Source organism: Macrotis lagotis, chromosome 4 (genome assembly GCF_037893015.1).
Source record: "Macrotis lagotis isolate mMagLag1 chromosome 4, bilby.v1.9.chrom.fasta, whole genome shotgun sequence".
NCBI lineage: Eukaryota > Metazoa > Chordata > Mammalia > Peramelemorphia > Peramelidae > Macrotis > Macrotis lagotis.
Window position 1 is genome coordinate 139,362,110 of NC_133661.1, and position 18,304 is coordinate 139,380,413.

Below are 18,304 nucleotides of genomic sequence, written 5' to 3' on the forward strand. Positions count from 1 at the left end.
TATCTCATGAGCTCCTATGGACCTATTATGGACTTAGGAGTACAGGGCAGGGAAGAAGCTAGAGCAGAGGACAGTTAGTATTTTTGTTTTTAGTAAGGTATGGTTTATTTTGGGCTTTGCAGGAAAAACTAGCTTCCTACCTCTCCCACTCCAGACTTTCCTCTTTCCTTTCCTTCCCCCCTCCCCCCCACAAGCACATATCCTCTCTTCCTCTATCAGAGTCCAAAGGAGCTATGTAAAAACAATTGTCATCTAAGCCCAGAGAACCCTGTAAACACCCAAACATCCATGACTTAATACCAATCCTCATATTGATACATTCTAATTTTTACTATTTAGCAAAACAATTCTTGAAAATACTAAGTATCAGGAAGAAATTTCTAAGCTCTGTTTCTTGATACTTTTCTAGCTAGAACAATATCTGTAAACTTCAGATCTTTCATGTATAAAATAGAAATAAAGTCCATTTCTTGACTACCTTATAGGATTGTTGTAAGAATGAAATGAAATAAGTAGAAGCTGGTTGGAAAACTAAATGAACAAGCAAAACACATGCTAATGTTTGCCATTTTAATTGAACAAGTCACTTCACCTCTTGGGTCTTAGGCTCCTCTTCCATGAAATGATCTCTCAGGTTCTTTTTGCTCTAATATTCTGTCTTTCAAGTTGTTTTATGGATCTACTGAACCTAGAAAATAGCAGAACACAATAAGGTCAGTAAGACTATTTTCTTGGTACCAGATAAACTTTACCCTCCTATAACTCTTAGCATTCAACTCCTACCTGTTTCCTCAACCTCTGCCACTAGAAACACATTGTAGAGACTGTTATACAAGATCCTTTAATTACTCCCATTGTAGGTGGGATCCCCTTTCTTCCCACTCTCACCTTGGATCAAAATTTATGTTTCCTGAAAACAATTTTTAAGGGAGCTTCCCACAAACTCTCTTCATTTGCAGAATGACTGACAGATAAACAATCTCTTCTCTGACTTTCATGACAACTGAGATTGAATCTTACCATGACATTTTTGTGTGACTACAGATATGTCTGCGATTATACCTACTATTTGTCTCTGCATTATGGAAATGGCCGAGCTGCTTTCATTCATGTCCCTCCATTATCCAATTTGCTAACAGCTGACCTTCTAGGAAGAGCATTGCAAATCATTATCCAAGAGATGTTAAAACAGTTTGGAAAGACCAGAGAATAAAGCATGACACAGAAAACTCAGATAATCACTGTATTACATGCCAAGGGAAACCAAAGAGGAAAGAAGTCTTCAGAAAAAAAAAATAAATGTTGGAATCCTGCTAAGAGTTTAACTGCACTTATGAGAGGATTTTTTTTTAAAATTGCTTGTAAAATGGTGTTTACAGAGAAGAACAAATTATGAATCAACCCAGTGAAAACACAAGGGGCTATATTCCCATAAGAAAAAGATGAACACAATAGACGACTGAAATTTTACAAGGGATTAACTGGCTTCAAGTGCAATTTCTTTTTCTTTTTTTTTATAATAAAATAAGATCCAAGTCATTTCTGAGAGATTACCAAAAATGCAATGCTGACCACAGATGTGCAATGTGCAGTCTGCATATAAGGGGAAAAGCCAAGCAGGGGTTAAAGATGTTCTTGATTTACCTATATGGTAATACTCATTGTGATGGACTTGATAAACATGTCTGTATTAATCATTAAAGAAAGATGTGTTTGTAGTTTCCATTTTCTTCTATCCTGTTGCACTTCCTACTCTAGCCCCAGGAGAAAACTGATTCTGCCATCACTTAGCTATATGACTGAGCATATCATTTCTCTTGGGGACTCAATTTTTTCTTCATCTTTGCAATAAGTTGTCTTTTAATCTTCCAGTCATTCAACAGGAAGGAAGGAAACATGTATTTATTAAGCACTAATTATGGGCCAGCCACTTGTACCAAGCACTTTGCTAATATTATTTCATTTGACCATTACCACAACTCTGGGGGGTTGGTACTATTATCATTTTCATTTTACAAATGAGGGAACAAGTATATTGAAATTAAGTGACTTGCCCCCAGGGTCCCACAACTTGTAAGTGTCTGAGATTGGATTTGAATTCAGGTCTCCTGACTTAGCACTTGCATCACACAGCCTCAACAGACATTGTCTTATTAGAATATATGAAGATCAAAATGGGGCAATTAGGTGGCACAATGACTAAAGTGTCAAATCTGGAGCTAGGAAGACCTGATTTCCAATCTGGTTTCAGATATTACTTCCTGTATCTCTGGGCAAATCACTTGACCCTTTTTGCCTTAGTTCCTCATCTGCAAAGTGAGATGGTGAAGAAAATGGCAAATCATTCAAATATCTTTGCCAAGAAAACCCCAAATGGGGTCATGAAGAGTCAGAAATGACTGAAGAACAAAGCTAAAAATAAGGCAAGGTGTCTGATCTCAGAGAGCCCAAGATTCAGTATGTCTCAGTGTGTGATGTATTGTGTGTGTGTGTGTGTGTGGTGGTGGGGAAACCCTGTGGGAATATGACATCTATTCAAATATATACTTTTAAACTCAACAAACATATAACTACTACAGAATATAGTATGATATGTGCAAAAGATAAAGAAGTTTCTGATTGGAAGTATCAGTAAAGGCTTTATGAAGAGAATGTTATTGAACCAGGACTTAGAAGGTTATTATTTCAAAAGGTGGGGGGGGGGGATGAGCAAAAGCATACGAAAGAGAAGACAACTAGATAACAAAGGATATTAAGTGGTTCAGCTCAGTTGATAGAGAAAAGTAAAGAGGGACAAGACCACAAAGATAAGGAGTCCACAGATTGTGAAAGACATCAAATGGAACCATAACTAGGAATTCTGGAGCCTGGGCAAGGACCACAAAAAGTCCTGAGGTAGGGGACACCTTTGGGATGGTGGTTCAAAGAATCATCCAATGCCTAAGGACAGTGAAGCTGTTATTATTATGACAACTCATAGGTTATAACAGGAAGAGTTCACTTGGGCAAGAGGGCCATCTTGCTCTTTCTAATTACTCTTAGAAACAAGTTACCAAACTTGGTTGTTTCTCCCTGCTGGGGAAATAGAGGTACTGTTAATGCTCACTAAGGGACAAAACTGCAGCTTTTACTTAAGGCTATGATCCTGAATGATAAACCAAGAAGTCTGGATTGTATTCAACTGGCAGTAATAAATAGTTCAAGGGCTTTGGGCAGAGTAGTAGTAAAACCAGTTCTATGCTTCAGGACATTGGCAGCAACCTGTATGAGGAGGAAGAGAGTAGTTGGAGAATAGGTAGCAGGTTAATGTAGAAATTCAGGTTAGTGAGGACCTGAACTAGCGTGATGGGAGTGGAAATTAAAAGGAAAATAATAAATTAGAGCAATATTTGTGCATTAGAGTCAACAGGGCTTGGCAAACAATTGGAATGTTGGATGTGAGGGAAAGAGAAGAGCCAAATATAAGAATGGGGTTAGAACATAAGACTAGTTGATATTGATGGGAATAAGGAAATCCAAAGGAATTTTATTTTCAGACAATGAGTATTGTTTTAAGACACATTGACTGTGAATTATTGCCAGGACATCAAGATAGGAATATCCAGTGGCCAGCTCAGAAATAGGATTTCTCTGGCCCTCTTCTCCACTGTTTTAGACCCACTCATGACCCACTTGCTTGTCAATCCATGATTACTGAAACTTTTCTCTCAAAAGTCAGCAGTTGTTTTTAGTTACTAAATTCAAAGATTATTTTTTTTCAGATTTCATACTCTTTGTCATTCTGAAAGGTTTGCAAAATCTCAATTTCCCTATTTTCCAGGATCAACACCTCAGTCATCTCTCACTCTCCCCCATATCCTTTCCTACAATGTTCAAACACAGAATGTTAGAACTGGAAGACTTCTAGAACTTACCCAACTCCAAAATTTTACAGGTGAGGAAATGAAGGCCTAAATTAATTACCAAATTTAGTTGATTCTACATCTATTATCTCCTTCCCTTTTACCCTACTCATTCTACCATCAATTTATTGTGATGGACTCCAAAAATCTCCCTTTCCTCTCACTTCTCTCCTTGATAATTTATCCCTTACATAATCATTAGACTAATTCTCCAGATGCACAGGTATGATCTAGTTCCCTACTGCCTAAAGAATAAAATATGGCATCTTAGCTTGGAATGCAACATTCTTTAGACTCTGACTCTCCTCTTTCCAGCCTTTTTTCAGGCAATACATCACAGTTCAATAAAACTGAACTATTTGTAGCTTCCCAACCAGATTCTGTGCTTATTCCCCATCTCAACTTCTCAACCTTCTCATTATGAATCTGAGTAGTCTATCTCCTACACCTTGCATGTATTCCCTCTTTCATACGTTTAATGTATAGCTCAAGGACTACCATCTAACTCCAAGAAGTTTTCTCTTGTCATCCCAGCTAAAGTGATATTTACTTTCCTTCATTTTCTTAGAGCACTTTATCTGGATCTCTTCTGGGTCCCTTTCTACTTTGTTTCATACTTACTTGTACACATTCTGCATCTCTCCCCCTACTCTGTATGCCTCACCCCCCCACACACACTGGAATGAAGGCAAAAACTAAGTCTTTTAAAAAAAAATCTGTGAATATATACATATCACCTAGTACAGCCTATTGCATAAGATAAACACTTCCTAAAAGCTTATTGAAAATGTTTAATTGCAGGGCGGCTAGGTGGCATAGTGGATAAAGCACTGGCCTTGGAGTCAGGAGTACCTGGGTTCAAATCTGGTCTCAGACACTTAATAATTACCTAGCTGTGTGGCCTTGGGCAAGCCACTTAACCCCATTTGCCTTGCAAAAACATAAAAAAAAGAAATGTTTAATTGCTTAAATCATGGAAATGAAACCGCAATGGGAAAGGGCTTAGAGAGGGTGTAGGGTAGAAAAGTATACTGTGACAAAGTGAACTTGGTGTCAGAGGACTTGCATTTAAATCCTTGTCTCTGTAACATATGATATCCATGTTAAGTTATTTAAGCTTCAGCTTCCTCATGTGTAAACTGAAAGAACTGGAGTAGTTGACTAAAGTTCTTTTTCAGCTGTGAATCTAGGTTCATACCCCAGCCCTATTACTAACCTTCATTTTGGTCCTTGGTAAGAAAAAAAAATCGCACTAATTGCTCTTTAAGGTACCTTCTTAACTCAGGTTTTTGATACCCTCAATCCTCTAAATGCCCAAGAGGAGAGACCAGAAAAGAAAGAGCTAAGCTATCAGAGGCCTATTGAACAAATGAGGAGTGAACACTGTGACTTAAAACCAAAAAGATAAATTATTAAGGATTGATGAGGTGGTCATCAGTATTAATTTCCAAGTGGTCAAGGGACTGAAAGACTGAAGTTTATTTAGGTTTGGTGTTCAGATGGGTTATTTGTTCATAAAGGTTTTTTTTAAAAAATACTATATAGGGATCACTGAAAATGATTATGAACAGGGAAGGAAAGATCAATGAAAAAGGAGAGTCAGAAAATGCAAGATAGAAAAAGAATGATTTCTGCTTTGAATTCTATATATTCTTTGGGAGAAATACAACTAATCTTTTTTAAAGGCTCTTTTCTAAGTATTTGAAGGGCCATATATGGAAAAAATAATGAAATTTTGACTGCTTGGCTTCAGAGGACAGAATTGGGGTAATGGGTTGATGATACAAAGATGCAAATTTAGGCTTGAAGTTATTGGGTTAAAAAAAGCCTTCTAAGAATAAGAACTATCCCTAAGTGGAATGAATTTGTTTTCCTTGACCATGCATATTGATTACAAGGGTTTATCTATTTGAGGGAAGAGGAGATAAGATTGGGTTATCAAAAAAAAAAAGGGTCATTGACATTTTTTTAAATGCACAGAAGAGAACAAAAGTAAGGTCAGAAAAATTTACAAACAAGTGGGGAGCTTTCTAAGTTCCATGTTGAATTTATTATTTACTTAAAAAGAAAAACAAATTGTACATTCTAAGAGATTTTGTGGACAATCCTCTTTCTGTTCTGCTGTGTTTATGAAAGTGTTAATATTATTTGATGTTTATTAAATTCAGAATTTAAAAATTAAGTGTCATGAACTAATTTGGGGAGGTAGAGGGCTCCTCTCTCACTGGGAATCTTCAAACAATAACATGATTAGCACTTCTCCCATTCAGGTATAGTTCAGACCTCACAGTTTCTTAGGTCTCTTTCAATTCAAATTCTGGAAGATGAGTTTCTCCTCCATTAATGAAATTATTTAAATTTTTTTGCCAGTCATAATAGAAATAATCATAACAAACTTGATGCTTTAAAAATACTATGTAATTTTTTGAGAGTGGTTTGGGGTCTGACATTTCAAACAAATCCCTCAGTTTTTAGAGGATTAAGTTCAGTTTGGGGGTTTTTATACCTAAGAGACCAGAAGAATTTTGGGGGGCCACCATAGCCTGGAAGGAATTTTATAAAACCCTAAGATCATGGTACATAACCATTCAAGAAAATAGCATTGTCAACAGAATTTACAACAGGTCATATAACAGTACCCACAGTATCCACATAGGTCATCACTAAAACTATCTTTACTATACCCAACATCAGATTTGATCCTGTCATTTTTGGGGGGGGGGGGAATCATTTATCATAATGCCAGAATTTTTGTGTGCCTTCAAATCTTTAAATTAATACTACTTTTGATTCATCTTCTGCATCCATATTTACTATTTATCCCTTCCCCTGAAGGCTTAAAATTGTGGCAAGAATATGAGATTCACCTGATATCTTTCAGTGCCTGTTTTTTTTGTCTGTCAACCTTGACTCATTCGCTAGAAAAGTGAATTAATGATGTTAACTGGCAGTCATTTCTATCAGAAAAGAATGCCTGGTTGTGATATATACTGGCATGTTTATTTTTGTCCTTTTTTCCCCCTGAGCTACTACAGGCCAGTCATCCCAATCTAGTCAGAACAACTGGGTCCCAGAGTACAACCTTGGGTATCCTAAGCACAAACCAAAGTAGGTCAAATGACTTACCTTAGGGACAAGACAGCAATAGGTTCCTCTGTTTTCTACAAATCATAGCTTTGTCAGATGGGTGGAGGTACTGTATTTTATATAGCTTTCAAAGTTATTAAGTGTGTAGAAAAAGATAGCTTTCCTTCCTCTAGTGATTTATATGTTGTGAATATTTAGCCATCAGAAATCAGCCAAAAGATTAGTGCAGAATATTTCCAAGTGATACATGTGAATACACATGCCATAATGTTTTCCTTCCATTTTACCCGAGTGCAATGAATTAAGCTTCCCACAAAATCAGAAACAGCAAATGCATACAGAATTCTTTTTATTTAACTTAAAATCATGTAGTACTGTAACTACTAGAAAAAAGCTGAGTAAGAGAAACTAAAGTTGCCTTAGCTTCAGCCATTCAAAATAGACAAAGTTTCTTTTTTTCATAATGTAAAGAATCCAGAGTATATCGCAATAACAGGAATAAATTCTTACAACAGAATATACAAAAACATTTTGAAATTTTTTCATCATCTACTGATTCATTTTATATAAACACAGGAATTTCTTTAGGAATAATTTATACACAGAAAGTCATTTTATGTAACAAATTGGCCATGTTATTACTTTTTTTAATTTTTTTTAAAAACTTTTTTTAAACAAGAAAACTTGGAAAATGTAGTATTTGCAATGCATCAGTTCCATAGAGCTTTCTGGTTTTGTTTTCTTCCCAGAGGTAGACAAACTCTGGCCAATCCTTTCACCTCAAACCTCACTGGCTTAGAAAACAGAAAGGTGTTTTCTCAAGGCATCTATTTTCTCCATGGCTGTGTCTACACAACACCAAACATCTGGACGAAAAGTAAAAAAGAACAAAAAACCAACCAATCAGACCTTTTGTTGTCATAGTGCAAAACATCCAGCTATTTTCAAAGATGTAAATTGTTGTGGAGTTGTGTAAACACAGCTTATCATATGTCAGAAGCTGGGGGAAGCAGAGGCGGGGAATATTTTTTGGAGCAGAAAAATGTATCTTCGGTGTTCTGACTTAAATAAAAATAAATAGGGAATCTTCCTTGTTAACTTTAAACAAAGCTTTAGTCATGATACAAGGCAGCTAACCAAATGGCATATTTTGCATACAGAATTGTCATTTTTTAAAGGAATAACTCTGTATGCTATGATCACTATAAAAACTGTTAAGCTGTCTGCTGTGTTGTCAAATCCTTCTATTTCTCTGGCATTTCACAACAATTACCACAAAACAACAAAACCAGGTATTAAATAATGTGACTTGGGCTGCTTAGTTTGCCACAACACTTATTCTGTTTCCATAACCAATGAGGTTCTTTCAATTGTTGAGTTAGCTACACTATAAAGCGCAATGACCAGCTAAAGATGATCCCCACCCCCAACTGGAGGGTTCTGGAAGACCAAGATACTGAAGATACAGAACTACTAATTCCATCAATATCACCATTCCTTTTTAATAAACCAGGGCACAAAGCTTGAGGGGTAGGGATAGGAGAAGGGGTGACCACGGTTTGGGAAAGGTAAAGATCCTTTTTGGCATACTGTAAAGCTAACTAGTAAACTGGTACCCTCAAAAAAATTGATCACATGCACACATTTGCACACACAGAGAAAAAAGTGCCTTTAAATTATTTTAGGCATTTATAAACTACAAACATTTTATAAAATTATTCTATGTACTTACAAAAATGCAATGAAACATTTAATTATTTCTTGTAAACCAGATCTTCGTCAACTGACTACCCGTAATCTACTGGACTTAAGAGCCCTATTGAAAATGCTAATGAATCACTAATTAACATAATGTTTACCAAAAAGATGCTGAAACACACACATACACACACACACACACATACACACATACACACACAAATGAGTAATGCCATTAGGTAAAAACTAAAGACATACCCCAGAAATGACACCTGCATCAGAAATTCTTATCATTGACCAATTTGAAGCAAATTCCTTGGTAACAGTTTCCAAAGCAGGACATTAGTTAGATGGTTTACTCATAGGAACCAAGTGATCAAATAAGATTTCTAAGCTTTGATGAGGTCTGAGACCTCCAGAAACCATCAAGCTCAGAAAATCCCCCAAACTTCTAAGCTCTGTACCCTTATGTCCTCAAAACCATAGTCTTTTCATAGGATTATATTAGTCTAGTACATTTGGCTTCCTGTCAACTGACTCATTATTGAACCAGCATTGGGTCATTCATACATTTTTACAAAGAATGACCAGTCCTCTTAGTTGAGTATCAAAATGAAAGCCTTATGGACTGTCTCAGGTCTGTATCTTCAGCATCTCTGGCAATAAATGTTTAATCTAAACAATATCTTCTCTTTGAAATCTTATTTGTACCACCAACTACTTCAGAGTAGAGTTATAAAGTTTGACCTTTATCACTGGTTCTTAAGGAGTGGATCTCTGGTACCTTCCCATCGTTGCTTAGCCCAGGAAATAATAGACAGTTGACAAAACAAAAGAGTAACATTAATTAAAAAAATAAAAAGAAAACCCAAACCCTAAATACATTATTACTACTATACTTGCTACTGGAATGGGTAGGGCATTTCATGGAGGAGTGTCATTAGTTTGAACTAGACTTATCCTCGACAACTCAAAACAGCTCTCGGAGAATCTTATAGCAACATCTGGGGACCAGTTGACCACAACACCCTGGACTTTCCCACCAATTTGAGTTTCAGTGAGAACAAACCATGGCAAAGAGGCATGAATCTCTTGCAACCTGCTTATGGAACGGAGCTGTCACAGTGAGAAAGAGGCTTTGGCGGAACATAAACTGGCCTCAAATTTAGCATCACACTTGGTTAATATTTCTATCTTCCCAAACAAAAATAACTCAAAATTTGATACCAAGTATGTCATGCTTTGGTAGTTCCACAATAGCCACCTTCTTTTTTTTAAAATGTATTTATTTATCTAAACCTCAATCACCTCCTTGACCACTGAAATGCTTACAAATATGATGAGAGAGAGGCTAGAAGAATGGCCCAGTGCTAAACATGAATGTTGCCTTGTTCCCTCCATGGCGGCAATCTTATGTCTTACAGAGTTCAGTGTCATCCTCTCATTTAATAAAAATGAGAAGTGCTACAATTTGGTTCTAACAGGTGACATGAGAGAAATTCTCCAGAGCAGACAAACTGGTGGTGTCTCAGGAATAGGCTGCACATAATAATAATTACATAATGCCGATACAAAAGCCAATGTCGATTCTCAGTGGTTCACATTACTAAAGCAGTGTGATTTACCGTCAAGAGGAGAGTGCATGGAAATTGCCACAACTCAGATTTGTAAAGCTATTTGGAGTATACAAAGAAGAAAAAAATCAAAGAGAGGTGGAAATCAACACGAAGTCAGACTAGACCTGTGACTATAAAATGCCTTGGTATAGTGAAGGTGGCTTGGTCCAGGAAATATGACTGCACCATCACATATGCTTGTGTTCTCTTCATTTAAGTGCTTCTGAAATGTTTTTCATGATGGGCGCTACATTGTTAGTGTTTTTTCCTACTTTTTTTAAAAACCACCTACGTTATTAAAAAAACAACAACACACACGCACACACAACTTGGACAGTTTTAACAAAAACCCTCATAGCCAGCTGAATGATCTGCAGATCTCCAGTTGTGGAAACCAGTATGTGCAAAAAAGAGGAGGGGTCACTACACCAAGGGGTCACCTATGAAAGAAAAAAACCCTGACAAAATATTTGTGATTTTGGGAATTCAGAGGACTTCTGAGAAAAGTAATGCTCTCTCTCTAAGGATAGAGAAGGCTCCTGAGCTTAATAATAAAGCTGAATTTTTTCAAGAAGTCATCCCTACCTTGGAAGAGTCAACCAAATGTTTCTCAGATACTGCTATCAGAGCCTTCTATGAGGGAAGTTTCAGAATCAGGTGACTCGGGTTATATGAATAGTAGTATTAGAGAGTACAAGTAGACAGTAATCAATTAAAAACTCTGAAAGGGAAATTAAAATTTGATCAATAGTCCCTTAGAATCCATAGAATTTGGTATAGTGTTGTCTTTTCCTTTTAGGAAGAAAGGAGAGACCAAGAAAAAAGCGGGGAGGAGAAGAGAAAAATTTCTATACAGGATGTTCTATTTTGGATCATCCATTTGGATCATCCATACTTTGAGAGCTCTGCAACTCCTGGTCAGAAGCAAAGGCAAACTCTAAGAATTATAGTTTCTTAACTGGGAACTTCAGAGCACTCCTACAACTCAACAAGGGATGCACTTCCCTACCAAAGCTTTCCCAGATTTGTGATTCATGGTACAGTCCAGTGGTGCTAGTGGCATCTGAGAGGAGGTAACAAAAAACAACTTATGCCAGTCTATGGAATTTTAACAGAAAGGCTATTTGCTTCACTCAGTAACATGCCCCACCTACCCCTCCAACCCTGGAAACCTTGTAAACAACTGGCTCTGTCTATGAATAAGTTATTCATCATTCAATTCGTATAGAGCAGTCAGAGACAGTTATCATTGGGCATGGATGGACAAGTTAGCCACTCTCCTAGGCTGCAACAGTTGCCTGGTTTATGACAGCAGCAAGAGAACACAACCCCTTGGGTTCTCTAACACAACAATGTTAAGTCACAGAGGCCTCTCCTGACTCTGTCTTCTTACTATCCCACAGTTTAAAAAAATTAGAAACAAAACAAGAAAAACAATAGAAAAAGGCAAGCTGTTTGGAAATGTTAGGAGATAGATGAGTTAGAATGATGCTTTGACCCCTTGGAAAAAAGTACTGGCCACTCCTCTCTATAACCTAGTGTATGTGGTCTGTAGTGTGAATGAGGTTACCAGTATCAACGGCATATTGTCAGGTGCTGAGAAATGTGAGATGTATTCTTTTTTTATATATACACATATAAAAAATAAGAGTGAGGTAGATAAATGTTTGAAAAAAATCAAAAACTGTCCCCGTCATACACAAAAACCCTTATCTCAGTATTTAAATTCATTATGGGGCATCTCTACAGTGATTTAAACTGATATCACAAAAAAATAAATTAAAAAATCCTACATAGAATACCTTCTTAATTAACTTTTTTCTTCTTTTTTTTCCTTTTTCCTTTTCTTTTTTTAAAGGGAAAATAACTATGGGACAGAGGCTAGAGAAGAAAGTAGGACTCAAACTATACAAGCAAAAAGCACTACAAACTTTTTTTTTGTTTTGTTTTTAATCTCCAGTCACAACTAGCAATCATTCTATTTTAATTCTTTGTTCTTATTCCAAAATTTAAACATTTCCATCCCAGAAAAACTCTAATGCTGCCATCCCTCAGGGGAGCAGTGTCAAAAGAGAACTTAGGTACTGAACTTAAATAGCGCCTTGAGTTTTTATGCCTTGCCCCAGCTACCAAGGCTTCTGCAGATGAAACAAGCTCCCTGGGATCTGATCCTGATGGCAGGTTTGTGCCCAGACCAGCAGGCCAGAACACTTTCCCATGGCTCAGCTTCTTCACCACCCTGGGGATGTCAACCACCTAGTTCACCTTTTGCCTAGTCTTACTCAGATGCAATTATCTAAGTAACTGCCAGTGGGGGAAGGAGAAATAGAAGGGGAAGGAGAGGTAGGACAAGGTACAATTCAGAAAGTGTTCCTTGTAATTTTTCCAATTAGAAAGATGGTTAAATCTGATCATATCAGTGCTCTTAGGGCCACTCTTGAAAAGATAATATATCTGCTGAGAAAGATTTGGATGAAGCAGCTGTTGTTGTTCATGGGATGGAAGGGTTAAAATATTCTTTTTTGTTTTTTTAAAAAATAGTGACCCAAATGCCTAGTGTCTGCAGTTAAACCGCTGTTGTACCCAACAATTAAAAAAATAGATATTATTTATATTTATATATATATATGTATATATATTGAGAGGGGGAGAAAAGGGGGGGGAGAGAGAGAGAGAGAGAGAGAGAGAGAGAGAGAGAGAGAGAGAGAGAGAGAGGTGTCATAATCAAAAGAAAGGCAAGGGAGAGACAGTGAGACTCTTCAACAACGATGAATATGAACACTGAACAAGAATTTACTAAATATTTAACCTTTTTTCTGACCTGAGTTTGTATCATGCTTTGCACTGTAACAGACTCGAGTGCTAGGTGGGTGCAGGTTAAGGAGGTGGGTATGGGGAGGGAGAGTATAGTAAAAGCACCCCTATGCCACCCTGATGAGGATCAGGGAGCAATCTTCCTTTACCCACAATTCCCAATTTCATCTTGAACCCTGTGCCCACACAGCTAATATGTTAAAAAAAAAAAAAACTAGTGTGGGTAAGGGGAGGGAAGAGAAATCTATTTAAAAAAGGCATCAACAGTTCATGGCAAATCATGTTATACAAGTATCAATTACTGGGAGAGGAAGAAGAAAAGTTGCACACTTAGATAGTTCAAAGCGTAAGAACTTTGTTGGAAGAAGGAAAGGGAAGTAGGGTAGACCTGAAGGTTTTCATAGATTAAATCCACAAAGATAAAGAACAAAAAAAATAGCAGCTTTTTTTTTCTGTACAGACATATAGATGAGTATCTGAACCGTAAAAAAGTTATAAAAGTGACATTAAAGACAATGTGTATGCAAATGATCCATGGTCTAACAGAGAACTGTGAGACCCTTTAAGAAGTCTTAATAACAGAGAAAATGTCAACAAAGCTTAATATGCTTGAATCCATTTACTGCTTTTTCTTCTCATTTATGTTGTTTTAAATTTCTTTCCTTGCAAACCTGTAAAAAAGAGGCAGGCTGCATCACTGGAGATCCCTTCTGGTTGGTGTCCTGGGGGGAGGGGGGAAAAGCATGAGCGGGGAGGAGGGGTGAGGTGAGGGAAGTTTGGCTTATGGCTGACTTTGTGTGTGAAGCGTGTAGTTCTGGCTCTCACCAATGCCAGTTTTTTCCAGAATTCCCAAGGGCCAGAGTGGGGAGGAGGGAAATCACTTCAATTCCTTTCCATTTCCATCACAAGAAAGGAATATTTTGTCCAGTTCCCAAAAATAACAATAATCTAGACAAAAACAATTTGATTTTTTAAAAAAATGAAATGGAAAAAGTATACCAGTGTCTGATTGGGTGGAGAAGATTACTAGTGCTTTTGTTTTTTGTTTTTGTTTTTTTTTAATGGAGCAATTGATTACTGTGCTCTTTCCATGCCCATGACAACAACAACAACAAAAATTTTAAGGAAAAAGGAAAGTTTGGGTTTTTGGCAAAATTTGGCAGCATTGAAAACGGTAACAACCTCAAATGAATGATGACCCTTTTAAAATTTCATGACTTATTAAAAAAGGTTTAAAGAGCAGGGTTAAAAATCCAGTCTCTTAACTTGATTTTATAAAGACCTATATAGTGTTAGGCAGGTGCTTGCAAGGGGCAATAGGGGCCACTCAGCCAGCCATTTCTTTGATCTGATAAAAAGTGCTTTACAGTTGGATTTGCGCGCAGATATGTTTCTCCTTAAGAAGCCAAGAGAAAGTGTACTGTGTGTGAGGACAGAAATGCATGAAAAAAAAAAAGACAACAGGGGAAGAGAGAGAGAGGAAAATCAGACCTCAAGTTTTCTGTTGCTATTAAATGTTACCAGTAAAGTTTTTAAAGGCCCGCCTCATTTGAGGAATCCTTTACTGAAACAAACATCTGCTTGCATATTGAAAAAAAAAGAAAAAATTTTCAATGTGTTGTTTACTGAAGATAGGGGTCTCCTGTGTGCAGCGATGGCAGTTCTGAAGATCCACTGAGGTACAGTAGGCTTTTGAATATATTGTTAAATTTCTTTTTCCCTCCACCCCCACCCCCCACCCCAACCCCAGTGTACATGTGTTACTGTTTTCATGGGTTTCTGGATCCAAGGATCAGCAGGCCGAAGACTGGGGCAAAGGTAAGGCCCTTTCGTTCTTGCGTCCTCCATTCATGTGCGCGTAAGGCTGTCTTTCATCAAAGCTGGCCCTGAGGACCACCACACCAGGCCCATTCTCGGCTTTATGTCCTGAGAGTTTGTCAGCCGGCTGCTGGAGGGTGGAGGAAGGGTCTAAGGGAATGCTCTCCATGTTCTCAGTCTCTAAGTCCAACTCCTCTGTGTCTGGAGGCTTATTCTCTTCACTGTAGAAGAAGGAGACCTCCTTGAAGCCTGGGTCCAGCTCATCTTTGATACTGCCGATGATCTCCAGAAAAGAAGGTCTCATTTTGGGATTGTACTGCCAGCACATACGCATCAATTCAAAGCTACGAGTGAAACACAAAGATATAATGGAACAACACATAAAAGTGGATAAAACTGACAGCACTCTATTTCTGAGTGGTCACTTCTAGAGTGGTCATTTCTAAAGAGGTCACTGAAATGCTTCTATCTCACTTGGTTTCTACTTAAGACCTTAATTTTGATTATCCAAGTAGATTATAATTAAACAGATCATCTTCATGGGTCATGAGTCAAAAAAAGTTATTGACTTTCTAAGTTACAGAACATCAAAAGTACTTCTGAACCTTGTAACTCAATGATAGAATTGCCTGCTAATTGCTAACAACTGGCATAGGATGGTATCTCAAAGAGGAAGAAAACTGCATTTTCAGTAGGATGAAGCAGAATATGAATTCTGCTATAAATATAGTGCCAACTACCTAGAAGTCAAAGTGAAGCTTGTGTTTTTCCTCATTAGTTCATTTGCAGATCAGAAAGTGAGTGATACTTGGCAAAGTGGATATAAAATCCCATGTGGAAACATGAAGTTAAATGGGAAAGAAGGTTGTTACATGTTTATCAAACAGGAACTACCAAAAGAGGAAGCAACACAAGCAAGATGAAAAGAATACTATTGTTGATTATGCTGCAAAAAGAAAAAAAAGGAAAAAGTATATTCCTTGGAGATTTTTAAAAATGTGTTTGTTAGATGGCCAAGAACAATTTCCTCCTTTAACAGGAGCCTACAACAACAGAAGACTTAAAAATATTTCTCCTTGTACTTTTATTCTTTGTTCTTCCCAATCCCCAAATGTTGGTGAAACATTGATTATATTTTTACAAAAACCGTGACTAATCAATTTTCATGAAAAATAAAGCTAGAGATAGGAAAACTTCAGTTAGTCAATATTCTTAGCTCTTTTTTTCCAGTGTATGGCTTTTGAAATTTAGAGCTAGAGGTAAAATTTTTAATCACAAGTTTGCCCTATCTGCCTACTCTGCACAAAATTTCTAAAGGATAAAATGATAGATACTGACAATGCCTTTTAATGTAAATGCTTACTGTGGAGAGAGGAAATCCTGCCATGTGACCACAAAGCATATAAGGGTCTATTAGAGTATACTATCAGTTGAATTTATGTTGGAGGGGTAATATGTCCAGGGTAGTAGATGAGTGAGGACATGAGGTTTAGAAGTAGTATCAACAGAATGATTTTTTATATCATGTTCATTCAAAATATCTGTGATTACTTGTCTATGAATGCATAAGGAAGAAATAGGATTCTCTAGTGTTCTGGAAATGGAAAAATGCTTATACATACAATTTAAAGCAAGCATATTTTTCAGTACTGAGTTCAAAATCAAAGATGAGATGTTTACAATTTGTATGACCTCGGCCAAGTCACATTGCTTCAACTTGGACAAGGCCAGATTACCTCTGAGGTTCTAAAATCTTCTGTTCCTAATAGGCTTTTGTTTATTTGTTACAAAGCAAACCCAGGAACTGTCAAAAATACCTTGGAAGTCTCTAGGCTTCTTTAGAATGAGGCAAAAGATTAGCCTTTACTGACACATTTATGATTCAGTCAATCACTGTCTGTAAAAGATTTAAGAAATCTGCCTTCCCAAGTTTCCTTCTCTTGCTCCACCATTTCCCAAGGCTGGGGGAAGGGAAGAGGAGAAAAACAACGTATATAGAAATAAATCTCTGACATAAATATGTAAAATCCATCTCTGTGACTTCATGGCTATGCCTCTCCGGCTGACTGGTATGTCCCTGAATAGAATCATCAGCTGGGGCCAAGAACACTCACTCGATATTCCCTGGCTCACAGCCCTGTGGCCTCAGGGCAATGCTTGGGAGATACCACAAAGCAGAGGAGTAAGTAATGCATGTGACATCAGCACAAACAAGGCCATGTGATACTTCTTTTAAACCATTCCAGATTCAAAAACCTTTCAGTGCTTCCCATAAAAGGAAGTTTTTTTTGTTTTTTGGTTTTTTTACTCAGTAGGATTCAAGACCTTGTTTACACTATTTCAACCAAAAAAAAAACCCCTTTCCAATAGACTCTAGAATCTAGAAGAATAGATGAGCTGATTAAAAACAAATCAACAAACAAATTTCTTCCTTTTAAAATGTTGGTTAAAATGTTTTTTTTTCATTTTTAAGGGGGGGGAATGGTGGGTAAATTAAAGATGTAGTGTTAAAACTAACATCAGAGAAATATCATATCCCTTAAATAATATTTGGTCTAAGACATAAGCAAACTAAAGCAAAGAACTTAGGTTAAAAAGCTGTGGTGTTAAAATGATAAAAATTCTTTTAAACAATTCTGCTTATGTTTCATTATTTAAATATATTCAGCATATAACTGAGACTCTAATTAAAGAGAGAATTAGGGACATCTGGGAAACTGGATGATCCTGAGGCATTACAACCAGGCTAAAAGAAAATTAGTGATAGCTTAGTACTGTACACAGCTCTCTCTGATGGGTGGGAGAGGCTTTTCTTTGACAGTCTTTTGTTTCGCTCTTAGCACTTCAGCAGGAATCATAAAATGGACAAGTCAAAATCTGTGTTGGAGAGTTAGCAAGCTAAGACGCATACAGAGAACTGAGGATCAAAGTGTTCTGACTTTAAACAGAAACGGGAAACTTCAATCAGACCTGATGAGGAGGGTGATCACATCACTTAGGACAACAAGCTTCCCAACTAGGCAGAACATGAAGAGAAGCTTGTGGGTCTTGCTTCTCTGTCTCCAAAGAACAACATCATTAGAGTCACCACTGCACATTTTCATATGGAGTTCATGTTTCAAAAACAACTTCGAGGCCATGAAATTCCTGTGCTACATTATTTCCTGGCCTTAGTATTCTAAATACTCACTCTAATTAAATACTTCTATGTTAGAGTAACAAAGTTAATAACAGGGCTGGGGAACATCTGGCCCATGGGCCATATTGGGATGTTACCAAGGCAACTGCAGGTGTGACTTGAAATTCAATAAATTTAGTAGCTTTTTAGGGGTCTGTTTGACCAAATATAGCCCGTGAATGATGTTATAA

General features: G+C 37.1%; 2 protein-coding genes across 3 annotated transcripts in view; one reads left to right on the forward strand and one right to left on the reverse strand.

Annotated features, from left to right (window-relative positions):
- Nucleotides 1-6,032, forward strand: part of PGPEP1L (pyroglutamyl-peptidase I like) — a 128,008-nt gene extending 121,976 nt beyond the window's left edge. Inside the window, exon 5 of the mRNA XM_074234182.1 lies at nucleotides 1,045-6,032. Coding sequence (XP_074090283.1) covers nucleotides 1,045-1,213 — 169 coding nt within the window. The 3' untranslated portion in view covers nucleotides 1,214-6,032. The remainder of the gene's footprint in view (nucleotides 1-1,044) is intronic.
- Nucleotides 1,502-18,304, reverse strand: part of IGF1R (insulin like growth factor 1 receptor) — a 388,410-nt gene continuing 371,607 nt past the window's right edge. For both annotated transcript variants that reach the window (XM_074234180.1, XM_074234181.1), the window contains exon 22: nucleotides 1,502-15,279. In XM_074234180.1, the coding sequence (XP_074090281.1) occupies nucleotides 14,910-15,279 (370 nt within the window). In that variant the 3' untranslated portion in view covers nucleotides 1,502-14,909. The remainder of the gene's footprint in view (nucleotides 15,280-18,304) is intronic.